Genomic DNA, 16,258 nt, shown 5'->3' on the forward strand with positions numbered 1-16,258 from the left:
TGATTTAAAATTCACATAGAATTCAAAGGGACACAGAGTAGCTAAAATGATGTTGAAAAATGAGATTAAAGTTGTAGGACTCACATTTCTTGATTTCAAAACCTACTCCAAAGCAAAAATAAAATGTGGTCCTACAAGATGGGTAAACATGTAGATAAATGGAATAGGATTTAGAGTCCAGAAATTAACCCACATGTCTATGGCGCATGGCATTTTGAGAAATGTGCCATGGCCATTGAATGGGGCAGACACTCTTCAAAAAATGGTGCTGGAACAACTACATAGCCACATGAAAAAGAATAACATGTTGTCCTCACCTGGCCCTTAATGTAAAACTTAAATTAAAATGGTTGGGCAACCTTAATATCAGAGCTAAACTACAATTTTTAGTAGTACACCATAAAAAGTATGTAAGTCCATATGGTTTCAATCAATTCTTATATTTGATACTTAAAGTACAAACAATAGAAGGAAATGACATAAATCATATATCATTTAAATGTTAAGTTTCCAAGATCTGTTGAGTTTCTAACATTTATATAAATGGCATCCAATTTCATGCATCTACTGTCAATTGCTTTTCTTTTGTGAACACTACTGCTTTGAGATTAATATATTTTAAGATTTTGAAATCCAGCTCATTCGTTTTAATGGTTAGGATATGTAGTACCTCTCATGATAGGAATAAACTGCAAAAAACTAAAAACTTTGTGCTTCAAAAGACACTATCAAGAAAGTAAAAAGATATCTATAGAATAGGAAAAACATGTTACAAATCATAATCTGATAAGAAACTGTGTAAGGAATACATGAAGACGTATTTTTTCAATTAAATTATTTAAAAATTCTTTTTTCTTTTATTTTTAATTTGTTCCAATTAGTTATACATGACAAGTAGAATGCATTTTGACACATTGTACACAAATGGAACACAAGATTTCCTTCCTCTGGTTGTACATGGTACAGACTCACACTAGTAAAATTCTTAAGCCTCAAAACAAAAAGACAAATGCTTCAGGTAATTGTAGGGAAAAGATATGGATAGACATTCTTTAAAATAATGAATCTGAAGTATCTTTCCTATGTACATAGATGAACACCTCATAGTGAATCTCCACATCATGTAACTCCACAAGCCTGGCATCCTAATTAGAATAAGGTATACTTTATGTTTTTACAAATATGTCATGCATATCTAAAAAGAACAAATAAAAAAGTGATTAACATTGCTTGTTATCAGTAACCAACAGGAAAATGCAAATCAAAACCACATAAGTTGCCAACTCACATCCACTACAATATCTAAAATAAGAGATGGAAACAGGAAGTGTTAGAAAATAAGTGAAGTAATTGGGACCCTCATACACTTTTGGTAAGAATATTAAATGGTACAGCTATTATGGAAAACACTGACAGAAGTACTTTGTAAGGCAGCAATTTCACTCCTGAGTATACACTGAGATGAAATTGAAAACTAGAGTTCACAAAGAAGTTTCACACTAATGTTCATAATGGCACCATTCATAATAGCCAAAAGGTCGAAATAACATAAATGTCTATCAACTGATGAAAGGATAACTAAATTGTAGTATATCTATACAATGGAATATTATTTGGCCATAAACATGAAGTACTGATATATATTTCACTTGGAAACAAAATGCTAAATGATGTCACTTTGCATCACAAAAAACACATATTCCATGTCTCCATTTTTATAATGTATACATCATATGCAAAGCTAAAGAAATAGAAAATACAGTAGTGTTTGTTTAAGGTAAATGATTTTGAAAGCTGACAGTTAAAAGATAATGAGTTTTCTGAGTTTTGACAATGGTGAGGGCTGCACATATTATTAATCCTGCTAAAAATTATGGAATTTTACATTTTAAGGAATCATATAGTATGTAAATAATATCTTAATGAAGTTGTTATTTTAAAAGAAAAAAAGAAACGGTGATCCACATACTAATTATAAGAAAAATTGGATGGAAGTCACCTGAACCAAGGGCCTTCTTGGCTTTTTTCACAAATGGATCTTGTGGATTGTTGAGGGAATTGACATTAACTCCAAAAGATGTGCTAACAATCACGTCCATGCTGTAGCTCCCCAAAATTCTGAGTAGAGAAAGAAATGTAAAATTTTAATCTGCACTGCTTTACTCTCCTACTACACATTCTGGAAGAAGTGATATGAGCACATTCACACACTGTCAGAAATATCTGTTGATCAAATGACTAGTCCATGCTCCTATCAAATGCCATGAGGCAGCTGCCCCTGTGCCAGGGGAGTTAGGGACACTAGGGTAGTGAGCTCAAGGAGTTCAGTCACAGAGAGACAGACACCCATAATCAGATAAATTACATCAGTGAGTGGACTGTAGATGATAAAAGATGATTAAGTATGGATCTTCAGCAGGACCAGGGTGTTATAATTGACTCCTGGTAGGGGATCCAAGATAGGTGACCTTGACCTAGGTCCTGCCTAAGCACAGTCTGTGCCCAGAGCTGATTCCTCTCTAGCACATCACATAAAAGCAATACCCTGTTCTGAGAGGCAGAAACATTGTCCCCCCCGTCTCTGCACCCACTGCTACAGCTCCTGAGAGGTCCTGCACTCCAGGACCCAAGGTGGCCCCAAGGGCAGAATCTCACAAAAGGGAATGAGTAAGAATATCCTCAGTTAAAACATTGAAAATTTCCTCAAAATGTACTTGGATGAGCTCACAACTTGGTGAACATATTCTCTCAGATTTCCCAAGACAGTATCAGTGGTTGTTCATGGGTCAAAATAACCCATTTTATACAACAAATGATATGGTAGTTGTAATCCATATCCTTTCAGGACCTTATCTCTGTTGAGACTGGAGGAAGAAGTGGTGAGAATATTTCATATTTTGCTGATATTCTCAGTGCAACCATGAAGAGATTTGTTGTTCCATAGCCTGTTTTGTATCTTTCTTTTTTAAAATTTTAAATAATTTTTTTTAGTTGTAGAGGACAGCATGCCTTTATTTTATCAGTTTATTTTTATGTGGTGCTGAGGATCAAACTCAGTGCCTTACACATGCTAGGCAAGTGTTCTGCCACTGAGCTACAACCCTAGCCCTGTGTTATATCTTTCTATCCCTGCTCAGTAGGTACCAGAAACTTCCCCCCATCCAACATTCCCTAGGCTCTACCCTCAACTTCTGAGTGATCATGTTCTTCATTGTAAAACATGTGTTTTGACTTACATAATATCCACATTGACGATCAAGCAGATAAACTAATTCTGTTTTTGTACACAGATGTCCCAGCACCCTGCCTCATCCTGGGAGCCTCTTTTCCTTGGGTGGCCCATTTTGGTTGTGACAGCACATACTTACTTTTGTCTGGTCAGGGGAGTAGCTCAACAGTGGTAATTTCAGTTCCCTGGCAGGCTGCTGGAAGGTCTTAAAACAGCTCACAACCCCAGAGCTGCCTGCTACTTACTCTTTCACAGTGACAGGCTCGCCTTTCTTCACTTCCTGGCTCAGGTACTTCACCAATGCGTCTCCATATTGGTTAATGATGGGGATCATCTAAGCACAAAACACAACTCCACCCACAGTTACAGGAGAATTGAGGCCCCAAGGCTCTGATTTTCTCAGGATTATAAAGTATGAGATATTTATAATGTATCAAATAATATCTCTTCTAGAACATAAAGACAAAAGGTGATCTGAAATTTTTAATTAGTTCTTTTTATTTATACACAACAATGTTTCCTTTTGAAATAATTATAAAAGCATAGAAAAATAATTTGTTCTAACTCAGTCCCAATACTTCCCCTTTCTCTCCTCTCTTCCTTCCCACTGTTCCCTTCCTTCTACTCTATTGATCTTTCTGATATTTACTTTTAGTTTTTTTTTTTTAATTTGGAATTTCAAACTTAGTTGAATATTCTTTGGAAAACGATGATGTTCTCACGTTTGTCTCATCCCCAAATCCTTATTTAAGTTTCGAACTAAAGTCCTCTTAGTTTATTACCTCCTTGAGTTTCCCACTGGAGAACACTGGCGACAGCAAGACTCGAAGTCTCTTCCACTCTTCATCCCTTGCTGCAAAGAGAGATTTTTGCACAAATCCCAATGGCAAAACTACCTGAAGTTCACAAAGAAAAAGACATTTTGTATGAGGTATGTTTTGGAAGTCTCCACATTGTAGAGAACTTGTTAAGCAGGCATCAGTTTTTTTAATCAGTTATTTACTGAGTGTCTACTAGGGGGCAGGCCCTGTGCTAGATGCTCCATAAACTTTTATCTGAAATTCCTCTTCTCTTGTGAGGGTAGAGGGGGTACCCAGCCACCAGATGCATGTTCAGTATTTATATTACAGCTGCTGTGTAAATACAAAGGCCCCTCATGGTAGGTAAACTGTTCTCCCAGGGGACAGAGAGCATTATGACTTAGGGCATCCTATACAGGCAGCACAAGAAAAAACTGATTGATGACAGTCATCCAGATAACCTTGGAAAACTAGGTTGCCCAGACCAGTTATGCTTTTCCATATATGTACAGCATGAATATCTTGCAAGGGATGCTAGGATATAGCCACTTAAAAATAGTAGCTAATAACTTAAAAGATTAGGAACTTCTTCTCAATTCTGAAAAAAAAATAATGCAATTATATGGAAGTACTTTTTTTGAATCATCCCCCACTACACACACATGGAGGGACAGAAGGAAAAGGAAAGATAATTATGTTTCCCAGCTTGAGACTGGCCTGTCAATCCAACCTGCTTGAAGCTGTCATTCAGCTTCCAACACTGTGTTTTGTTTATAAAGGTATACATCCAGTGCTCATTCATGATGAAAGCTCAAAACACTAGGAAGAAAAAAAAAACTTCTTCAATCTGAAAGAGACTCTATATACTAAAAAACCCAACAGCAACAACAAAGACCTTCAGCTAACATAACATTTACTGGTCAATGGTGAATCTATTCTCCTAAGATCAGTAACAATTTAAAGTTTTCTACTTTTATCATTCTTGTCCAATATTATCATACTGTAAATACTTACTGGAGCAATTGGAGAATGTTTTTCAAAAGGCATGAAAATTGGAAATGAAAGAACCTGAAGTGACCCTGTCTTCAGAGGACAAAATTATCAATGTGGAAAATCTCAAAGAATATTTTAAGACTTCTAGAACTAATAAATAAGTTCACCAAGGTTGTAAGATACAGTATTAACATGCAAAAACAAGCTACATTTCTATATAACAACAAGGGAAATGTGAAAAAAAACATTAAAAACACAATAGTATTCACTGTCACTCCAAAGAAAATGAAACACATTAGGAACAGATATAAAAACAAGTACAGGATTGCTATGGTGAAAACTATGAAATGTTGATCAAAGATATTAAAGAAAACCTCAAGAAATGGAGAAGCATAACATGGATTGAAAGATTCAACCCAGAAAAGATACAGATTTTCTCCAAATTAATCTATAGATTTTATTGAATTCTTATTAAAATCTCAACAAGTGGGTTTTTGCAGACAAGCTTATTCTGAATTTGTATGAAAAATTAAAGGACCAACATAAATAAAGTGGGAGGGCTGGGGATGTGGCTCAAGCGGTAGCGCACTCGCCTGGCATGTATGCGGCCCAAGTTCCATCCTCAGCACCACATACACACAAAGATGTTGTGTCTGCCAAAAACTAAAAAAAATAAGTATTAAAAATCTCTCTCTCTCTCTCTCTCTCTCTCTCTCTCTCTCTCTCTCTCTCTCTGTCTCTCTCTCTGTCTCTCTCTCTCTCTGTCTGTCTCTCTCCCTCTCAAAATAAATAAATAAATTAATTAATTAATTAATTAATTAAGTGGGAGTGAAACAGACAAATTGAGTCAGTCTTAGCAGGTTAACAAACATAACAGAAAATTAGGAGTTAAACAGTATGATAGTCTCTAATGCTAACTTAACACACTAGGAGACAGGAGTTTGAGAAGTCAGCTCAGCATTCTGAGGCTATGAAGTCATCAGAAAAACCAACAAGCCAGAGGCAAAGACCAGGTCATTTCAATAAAACCCACTGAGAGAGGCCACTAGTCTGCCCTGTTCTGATAATAATACTAGGGACTCCCCCAGATGAGGTGTCACATCTTTTTGAACTAAGGGGCAAATGCATGCATAGAAAAGTGAAGATGGTAACTTTTTGGTTAGAATATATACATATTTGTAGATGGACACAATACCTTTATTTTATTTGTTTTTTTTTTTTTATGTGGTGCAGGGGACTGAACCCAGCAATTTACACATGTTAGGCAAGCACTCTACCACTGAGCCACACAACCCTGGTTCCAGGATGATAACATATTTTTTTCCTTTGCTTTATTAACATAGTCACCATCCTCCAAGGTAGGTACTTAAAATGGTAATGAGACTCATTGCAAGAAAAAACACAATGGAGAGAAGAGCACAGGCACAACTAAAATAAAACAGAGTGAGAAATAGACACACCCTATCAGCCCAAATGGATGCTTGACAATGGTGAAAACAGAATGATCAGAGGGAGGACAGTCTTTCTAAAGATGGTACTGAAACAACTGGACAGCCACAGGCCAACAAAACAAGACAACAACAACAAATGAACCCTCACCGTGTTTTACAATGAGCATGACATAGATCATAGGTTTTTATGTAAATTGTAAAGTCTATAACTTTTAGGAGAGAAACAAGAACAATATAGAAGTCAGAGGCAAAGCTTTTCATGTATTAGCCTTCCCCATAAAAGACAATACTTGCTCTTATGGAGACCCTGTTAAGAGGAAATGACAAGTGACCCATCAGGACTTTAAAAGACTAGCAAGAGGGAGCCTTGGAGATCACTATATCTCAAGAAAGCTGATGATTATATGGATTTATCCACAGCAGCAATTTTGCCCAAATGTACATAGGCACACACATACACAGGCACATAAAACTGATGAAATCTAAATAAGTCCTGTGGATTGTATCCATGTCAATTTCTGGTTGCTCTAGTAACAGGAATAGACTACATTCAGAGATAAGTAATATGATATTCAAAGCATGTCAATTGGGAAAAACAGAAGAAAAGTTATATGAAACTTCCCTGAACAGTTTTGGAGCAAATGTCTGTGAAGCTGTGATTACTCCAAGACACAAATTTAATCAATAAATATTTGTATTTTTTAAAATAACCTGAGCATACACTTCACAGAGAATGACATACACTCAATCAACAAATATATGAAAAACTATTCATCATCTCTAGCAATCAGAGAAATGCAAATCAAAACCACTATCATGTCACTCCAGTCAGAATGGCAATTATTATGAAGATAAAGAACAATGAATGTTGGGAGAAAAAGGCACAGTCATACATTGTTGGTGGGATTGCAAATTGGTGTAGCCAATATGGAAAGTAGTATGGAGATTTCTTGGAAATCTGGAAATGGAACCACCATTTGACCCAGCTATCCCTCTCCTTGGTCTATACCCAAAGGACTTAAAATCAGCATGGTACAGGGACACAGCCACATCAGTGTTTATAGCAGCACAATTCACAATAGCTAAACTGTAGAATCAACCTAGATGCTTTTCAGTGGATGAAAGGATAAAAAAAGGGGTGGGAATATATACACAATGGAATTTTACTCCACAATAAAAGAGAATGAAATCATGGCATTTGTAGGTAAATGGTTAGCATTGGAGAAGATAATGCTAAGTGAAGTTAACCAATCCCCCAAAAAACAAATGCTCGAATGTTTTCTCTGATGTAAGGAAGCTGATTCATAGTGGGTTAGGGAAGGTGAGCATGGGAGAAATGGATGAACTCTAGATAGGGCAGAGGGGTTGCAGGGAAAGGAAAGGGGCGGGGTTAGCAAAAATGATGCAATGCGATACACATCATTATCCAAAGTACATGCATGAAGACATGAATTGGTGTCAACATACTTTATATACAACCATAGATATGAAAAATTGTGTTACATATGTGTAATAAGAATTGTAACGCATTCTGCTGTCATTTATTTTTTTAAAATCAATAAAAAAAGAGAAAAGAAATTTAAAAAAGTGAATGCTTACCGGCCGATTTGTAAAAACAGAATAATGTTCTTTCACCAGCACTGTTTTGATCATCTCTGGATCCGTAATAACCAACACAGGCTGTTGACCATGATACAATCTGTGTTGGGAAAGAAGAGCTCATTAAACCTACTAAGCCATATTTTTCAGTTGGAGCAACACCCAGAAATCCAAACTGATATTCCATAATCCATATGCCTGACTGTAGAATGCACAGTGACACTAGATATAAGTTCAAGGTAGGTGATGACACACAACAAGATTCTGGCCATATAAAATGAAGGTCATGTAACTTAAGCAGGGAAGAGATATTTAAAAATGAAAAAAATTCTTTATAAGAAGAGCCTGGTCAGAGATGTCTAAATGGTGCGTACATGTTTTCTATCTCATTCTCCAATAATTTTTGTATTTAAAAATATTTCATAATCAGTGCAGTTTTAATCTGCACTTCTCTAATTGCTAGATATGTTGAACATTTTTCATATATTCATTGATCGTTTGTATTTCTTCTTTTGAGAAGGGTCTGCTAAGTTCTTTTGCCCATTTATTGATTGGGTTATTTGATTTTTTGGTGTTAAGCTTATTGGATTGTTTTTATATTTTGAATATTAACACCATAAATGAAGTGCAGAAGGCAAAGATTTTATCCACTTCTGAAGGTTCTCTTTTTATGCTTTAATTGTTTCTTCTGATGTGAAAGGATATTAAATTAGAGAAAAATAGACAAGTAAATTATTAAGTTCTTACAAGTGCTTAATATGCAAGAGACAGCTGGGGTTGTATCAGTGGGGACTCAGCCCTGTATGCTCTTTCCACTCAAAAAAATGGCCTTTATGGGCCACACCAGTTAGGCAGGATGATGTGGCCAGCTTTGCAGTTTTGAGGACTTCATGAGAGAAGATGAAGAGGGAGGAAGAGGCAAAGCCATCTCCCACTTGCTTATAGAACACAAGAACTACAATAATACCTCTGGAGCTACTTTCACCAAGCATTATTAAGAAAATGGCTGCTGAAATTAGCTGATGTCAACCTAGCAGATTATGAAGTACACAAGGTCATGGGAACATAGTGGTTTAAAATGTACTGGCCATCCATTCTTCAAAGTCAGTAGAATGAGGTAGGCAGAGAAATCCCTGTGTACACTTCTATTGAAAACTCCTAATTGACATGGTAAAACAAATGAAATCCCCAAGACTTTACACTTGCAGAGAACGTTAAAATAAAAGAAAGCAGAGGTCAAATCATTTCCCAATCTGTTCATCTCTCTCTCAGATTTTCTTTCAAATGTACATAATAACCCCCAAATTTATATAAAGGTCGCTTTTATTCAATGTGGCAATCTTGAAAGAAGATAAAGCCATGCACATTTTAGAAAGGTCTGACTTAATGCCTCCTATGCAGTATTAAAGGCTCCTAATGAAGACAAAATGGAAAAGGGGGTAGAGGCTGGGCACTGGAGAGAAGGTGAGGCCAAGAGTTTTGGGGTCATCAGAGACTGAGAAAAGTCAAAAGTATGACATTCTTGGCCATGAACCTTGACACCTGGTGAAATATGGGACTCTTGGCAGGAGGAGGAGCCTCTAAAAGCTTTATGTAATTAATTACCAGTAATAGCTCTGGGCTGGCATTGTCCTCTTGCCCTGGGGTGCCTCATGCAACAAGTCTACCCAAGGGAAGTTTCCAAAATACTCACCCCCACATTTTCCCATACTTTTCATGACATTGGACATCATACTGCCAAAAACCCTGGGTGGAGAAACAAGGGAATTTATATTGTTATTTTGAAAATATTGAACCCTGCTTCTAATTCAGGAACCAATGATTAGAATCCCTTGAAATCAGATTGAAATATATTCATCACTGGCAGTTAGAGGGAAGCTCTTATTCTAAGACATCCAAAGGCAAAGAAGAGAAAATAAATGGGATATTAGTGTTGAGAGCCACAGTTTAGTCGGAATGATGCCTGGCATTTTGCTAGAGGGAATGGTTGAAAGGTGACCCTGCTCTGGGATTAGGGTGCCTCTGCGATTAGGGCGGATCCTACTGCCTCTGACGCTGGCTACTTTGGAGTTCCCATTGAGTTTTCTCAGGGTTCAGAGTGAATTGGCTGCATGGAGCCCTGTAGAGGGAGTGTGTTCCTAGGAAGTGTGTGTAGAGTGCTGGTGAGAGTTCCGGAATAAAGAGTTGCTGTTTGAACCTACAAGGCTTTGTGGCTTCTTGGTTAATTTGTGCCCAGCCAGACTGTGGCATATTAGAAAAGGGAATTTAGAGTCCATCTTGAATTTTCTTGAAGTATTGTACATATTGAAGAAATTATCCTCTTTTTTTTTTGTTGTTGTTTCCTATAATGACCTTGAATTTGTGATTCTCCTGCCTCAGCCTCCAGAGTGGTTGGGACTACAGGTGTGTGCCACAGTTTCACTAGTTGTCCTTGAGTATGTATATGAAGCAAGTCTAGTTCTCTGTATCCTTTTCTCATGTGCATGGAGTATTTCTGAAATCCTGTCAACTTTGAATCATTCCCTCTACCTGGATGTGAAAAAATCAAAGCTGAGTGAAAGTGAGTGAGTTTCCCAGGGACATTTTCAAGGCCACTTCACTCATTTTTCCCCAGATCTTTTTTCATTTCTCTCATGAATCTCCCTAGAATACTGGGGAAATGAGGAAGTTCAAGGCACTAGTCACCTCTAAGTTGACCATGTTGATGTGAGTAGTTTAGCTGGCTATTTCACTACTGTGACCCTGATAAGAACCATGTAGAAAACTAAGATTTACTGGGCTCACATTTTCAGAGGTCTCAGTTAATACATCGCTTCCTCTGTTGCTGTGGTCTGAGGTGAGGCAGAATAACATGGCAGAAGAGTGTGAAGGAATAAAGCAGCTCAGGACGTGGCATCAGGAAGCAGACAGAAACTCCACTAACCAGGGACAAAATGTATGCCCTGAAGCCAGGCCCCCAGTGACCCACCTCTTCCACCAACACCCTACCTGCTTACAGTTGCCCCCAGTTAATCCTTACTGAGGAAATAGTGTAGAGTAGATTAAGGCTTTCACAATTCAATCACTTTATTTCTGAACTTTTTTACATTGCCTCACACATGAGCTTCTGAGGGATACCACGACCATAACAGTGATTCTCATGCATGTTGTGGAGTGAGAAAGGATAAGTAAGGATTGTCAAAAATGGCATCACCTTCCGTTTTTCCAGCTCAACGTGGAAAAGATGGAGAGATGCCACTCCTACCCATGGGAGTCAACAAATTAAGTACTTTCTCTAAGTTTTTTCTTCTAACACATAAAATGTAATCTTCCTATTGCTATGTTTCAGGGATGATGTTTCCATGATGCACAGGGAGACCCCCAATTATGTGGATCTTACAGCCTGTCTAGTATACTGTTGATCTGGAAAGCGTGAATAGGAAATAATGCCTTTTCAGCAGGAATAGCAGAATGGAATTCTCAGGGGGTCAGGGGGTCTATAATTCTCAGGGGGGTCTATAATTCTGCTCAGAATTATAGAATTAGAGTATGATAAATAAGCCTCAGTGTTTGGAAGAGATAATCTGAGCAGAGTGTAGCCTATTTTTCTGGCCCAGAGTCAGATATCTAAATGGGTTAATGACAAAAGCTTGATGAAAATTCACATTTCTTGTGGAACATGTTACATTCCATTCAGTTAACTTGTTTTAATTTTTTAAATCATGTGATTACTGCTCATTTTATATGTGATACTGCCTTTGTTAAAAAACAATACACATCTTGTGTTTAATTATGTGAAATCCATAGATAAGGGCTACCTTATCCCATTCATACTTATTCGTTGCTAAGACTCACTGCTAGGGTGCTCTCTTTGAATGATAAGAAGAAATGCAGAATGCTGTCGTTTCATCTGGTAAATCCCCCAAATATGTCACAGGAAGTAAAACTTGGGTGAAGCCATGGAAATGACCACAGGGTATTTGCACATTCAAAAATTAAGTATGTGCAAATTATCAACTTACGAATGCTTGGGGTACTTCAGATACTGTAGTTTCAAAGACATTAATGAGGATTTTTTATTTACAAAGGGACTCATGAGATCTTGCAAAGAATAGGAGTGTTTGAAGTTGTTTACCATGCCCTCTTTCACAGACTTTTTGCTCAAATACCAAGCACAATATAATCGTCCTGGAAATGTGCACCCAGCAAGTTAAGCATCTTTTTTATGACGAATTCAAAGTCTGAACAACATCATGAAGATCAAATGCAGATGTACCAGAGATCCAAGCTGTTCCACTGAGGCTCTTGAAGAGTTGACATCAGAGCTCCAGGGAACACCTGGCCATGCTCCAGGAGGGGCCTGAACATTGTTTCTCAAAGGATAAAAACTACTAAATTTCTCCTGAAGATGAACATTTTTACTGATGGCACTTAACTGGCATTTGTACTCAGGAGAAAAAATAGAGGGAGCTCAAGCACACTCACCTTGCAGTAGTACAGAAGAGTTCCAAATAAAGGCAGAGGTGTTGGCCCAGGTATTCCCAGCGTCTTAAATAGCCCATGAGAATAGGTTCCATATCTATAAAGTGAAATAGAAAGCCAGGTCACCCTGATTGTCATTGTATAGATAAGGGCCTGACCAGTCTCTGACTCAGAAACTGGACCAGGCAATGAGATAGGTAACATGTAGGTGATACAGACCAACAAAAACTCCAACTGGCACATTCTGTATTCCAACACCACTTAGAGATAACTTCCTGCCACAAGAGGCACAATGATTAGGTAAATGAACTTGAGTCTTCATGGCCCCAATAATTGGGTTTGTTCTTAATAAATATTCCCAGCCTTGAATGCGCCTGAGAAGTTCAGGCTGGCATTCTGCCAGGGCATCGCAGTTGCTATGTGTATTTGGTATGTTAACCTTTCCTTAACGTAGAGATTCCTAGTAAAAAAGGGCCAATGCTTTGACATGATTTTCATTATGAGATTTTGGGCAACCAAATCCATTGAAGCACAGAGTGTCCACTGAGAACCTATGGTAACATTGTTTCTTGCAATTTGGACATAAACCTTTCATACTTTTCCTTCTTTCTATGCCATGTCTCTGGTTCAGCATTCAGCCCTTCTTTAAATTTGACTTCAAATGGATATTTGGAAGCAGTCATAGTATTCTTATTTCTGTTGAATGACAAATGTGACATTTAAGAAAACTGAGACTTCCATTGGCTTCATACCAATGTGAGCCATGTTGAGTGCCACCCAAGTCCATTGCCAGACAATCTAAGTGACTTGAGCAAGAAGGAAGACTGAGTTCCCTTATACTCTGAGTGCTACTGTGAGGAATAAATGACTGAGGAATCATCTCCAGGCCATTCCTCCTCTCATTGAGTCTGATCCTCCAACTGGTGATGCTCAGATGGCAGCACAGAGTCAGGCATATTCATGTTACCAAGGCAGTCAATCACAAAATAGTTTTGTTTATTGCTTCTACGCATCAACTCTCCTTGTATGAAAACCCACAAAGGCTGGTGCTTCCTTGGGCTGGCCAACCTGTAACACAGATGTGTCATGTTCACAGCCCCATGCCTGAGGGTTCTGGATCCTAAAATCTTCACCCCTATCAGCATTGATAATAGATGAAAGACTAGGTAAAGGAAAAATGGTGAACAAGAGATTCCTGGCAGCTATTTCAATCACGAAACAACCAGTTTTGCAAAGATTGCCCCATAGTAGCACAGAAGAGAAAAGTCTGGCATGTTTAAATAGCTTAACATGACCAGCAATTCCTTTTAGATACATGGAAGGTGACCTTTCAAATTTCAGTTACAGTCCTGATGACAGAGCAGACAATATGCAACATAAAATAAGAACCCATAATGTGTTCCATACAGTTGAATAAGCACTTGCTGCTTCTTTGGAGGAGAATGTTTAAGGCAGTATAGTTTTCACATACTCTGTACAAATCCTGTCATTACATACAGTAAAATTAAACTACATTGATTCACTAGAAAATGTCTGCAGAGAGAGGATTATGCTGCCACAACACCCTGAATTATTACCTTTTCTTTCAGAGAATAAAAGCCAGATCTATATTTTCATTTCATGCTATTTTGATTAGTTACTTTTAAGAGTGAAATTGAGACAAATGTCAGACGTGACCTGTGTGGAATCTCTCCTACCCACAATCAAAATAACCTTTTTTCCTCTGCTTCATGATGTCAGGATCCCATTAGTAAAAGCAATTTCCCTACTAGATGATATTCATTCATGCGTTCATGTTGGCGTGTAGAGGAAAAAAAGTAAAGCCAAATTGGCTTTGTGATGTTGTTCAGGTTGCCAGAAGATTCCATATTGAGGGGAAATAAGTCTCTTTATGAGGCTAATATCTCAGAGAGAGCAAAAATAATACAAAAGGAAAGAATAAAACTTCTTAAAATTTCTGTCAGGTATTCTCTGCTCTAGACACTTATCATTTAGAATGAAACAGTTCTGTGGATTTCAGGGTGAAATAATTGAGTTTTACAAGGGAGGGAAGTGCCAGGATAAAAAGAGGGAATTATGCAGTCAACCTTCCAGGGAGTCTGTGGGGAAATTGGTGTGTTGTATAGATGGTGCTGGGGGCTAGAGGGGGCAGGAGTCACCACATGCACAGGGGATAGTCCTCTTGCATGTCTTCTGCAATAGGCAGAAATCCAAGAAGATGAAGGGACAAAAACCAAGTAAACTGGTTGTTCCCAGAATCCCCTAAGTTTGAAAGGGAGTGAGGTTCCCACTGCATATTATAATAGTTATTATTTAGCTGTATATGCTGAATTCTGGTTTATTCCTCTAGATGCAAACACAGAGCCAATCAGATAAACCCAGAAACAAATCTCAACACCAGTTGCCCTATCCACAGGAATATGGATTTGAGGGCAGGGAGCTCAAGTGGTCTGCTTAAGCTCAATAGGATCTTTTTAAGTGTTTATAGAAATTTCATTTCCATCATCTCTTTTGATCTTCAAATAGACAAGGGAAAGAGGAACATGATTAGGTCCCCACCTCCAGGGTTACAGAGGAGAGGAGACTGGACAACTACTCACAGATATAGGAGCACCAGGAAGATAGCCAGGAGGACCCAGGTCTCTATGGAAGAATTGGGGATCAGGTCCATCACCACTTTTCTTCAGCAGTTCTGTCTTCTGAATTGTTTTTTCTGCTATGTGGGCTTTTTTTTGCCAAAATGTGTCAAGCTGTAATTCAGTGAAGCCAATTTATGTGCTAGGAAAGGAGGTGGGGCCAGGCATGCAGCCAGTGAAAAGGGCACCTATGCATCTCCTGGAATTGGAGGGTCAGGTGTCCTCTTTGCAGTTGACAAAGAATCATGCACTCTCCTCCTTTGATCTTTTAAACCATTGACTTAAACAAACTTCCTTTGGTAATTTCATTAACTTTGAAGCCAGCAGCTTTCCAATGGGTAACTAAAAGCAGAATAAATCTTGGCATTCTGCCTTCATTAGGTATCCTTTACTAACCTAATATTTGTGACTACACAGCTTTGCACAAGACATGTTAATCATTTAAGGAGTGCTTATATAAAAACTAGCAAAATAAGAATTTTTAGCCCCAAATATACCTAATCTGATACCATCTTGGAGATTGAAGCAAGATTGAAGGGACATTTGATTGTCACCTTTTGGGGGATTTTTTTGTTTTGTTTTGTCTTGTTTTGTTTGTTTTTTGTTTGTTTGTTTTGGTGCTGAGGATCAAACCCAGGGCCTTGTGCATGCAAGGCAAGCACTCTACCAACTGAGCTATAGCCCCAGCCCTGATTGTCAGCTTTTACAGTAGCTTTTTTCAGAGCCCCAGAGTGGTGCCTAGAATTTCTTATTTTTTTTTCAATTCCTTCCAGGAATGGCAGAGCCTTGTAGACAGATCACTATGAAGAGACTGTCCCCTCAATAAAAGGAATCATATCATGACATCTACATTGCCTCTTCTAGGATTCCAGGTCTGGTAGATGAACATCCTGAGCAGTAAAAATTTAGCCCTTTCAAGTGATTAGGACTTCTCAGGAGCCACCTCACAGTGCTAGAACTGAGATAGTGATCCATGAGACTACAGTTTGGGCAAGATTGCTTAACAATGCATACTTCTTCCCCACTGCCCTAATTATTATTCTATTAAAGCCTTCAGGTCAAGTCAGCACCCTGAAGACATGCCTAAAA

General features: G+C 38.1%; 1 protein-coding gene across 1 annotated transcript; it reads right to left on the reverse strand.

Moving 5' to 3' along the window:
- Positions 1–1,516: 1,516 nt before the first annotated feature.
- Positions 1,517–15,236, reverse strand: LOC144256841 (cytochrome P450 3A21-like). Its single transcript, XM_077802453.1, has 7 exons — positions 15,134–15,236; positions 12,537–12,630; positions 9,766–9,818; positions 8,073–8,172; positions 4,012–4,125; positions 3,475–3,563; positions 1,517–2,118 (listed from the first exon to the last, which is right to left on the reverse strand). The coding sequence occupies exons 1-7, from the start codon at positions 15,202–15,204 to the stop codon at positions 1,932–1,934; spliced, it is 708 nt and encodes a 235-aa protein (XP_077658579.1). The 5' UTR covers positions 15,205–15,236; the 3' UTR covers positions 1,517–1,931.
- Between the last annotated feature and the right edge of the window lie 1,022 nt (positions 15,237–16,258).

The sequence above is a fragment of the Urocitellus parryii genome, chromosome 9, assembly GCF_045843805.1.
Source record: "Urocitellus parryii isolate mUroPar1 chromosome 9, mUroPar1.hap1, whole genome shotgun sequence".
In the NCBI taxonomy this organism is placed as follows: Eukaryota; Metazoa; Chordata; class Mammalia; order Rodentia; family Sciuridae; genus Urocitellus; species Urocitellus parryii.

Bases quoted from the DNA above. Each gene is read 5' to 3' on its own strand.
- LOC144256841 (XM_077802453.1), bottom strand. From the start codon at position 15,204: ATGGACCTGATCCCCAATTCTTCCATAGAGACCTGGGTCCTCCTGGCT. The intron at 12,631-15,133 runs GTGAGTAGTTGT...TTCACTTTATAG, and splicing joins TTCCTGGTGCTCCTATATCT to ATATGGAACCTATTCTCATG. The intron at 8,173-9,765 runs GTGAGTATTTTG...TTCCCAACACAG, and splicing joins AAGTATGGGAAAATGTGGGG to ATTGTATCATGGTCAACAGC.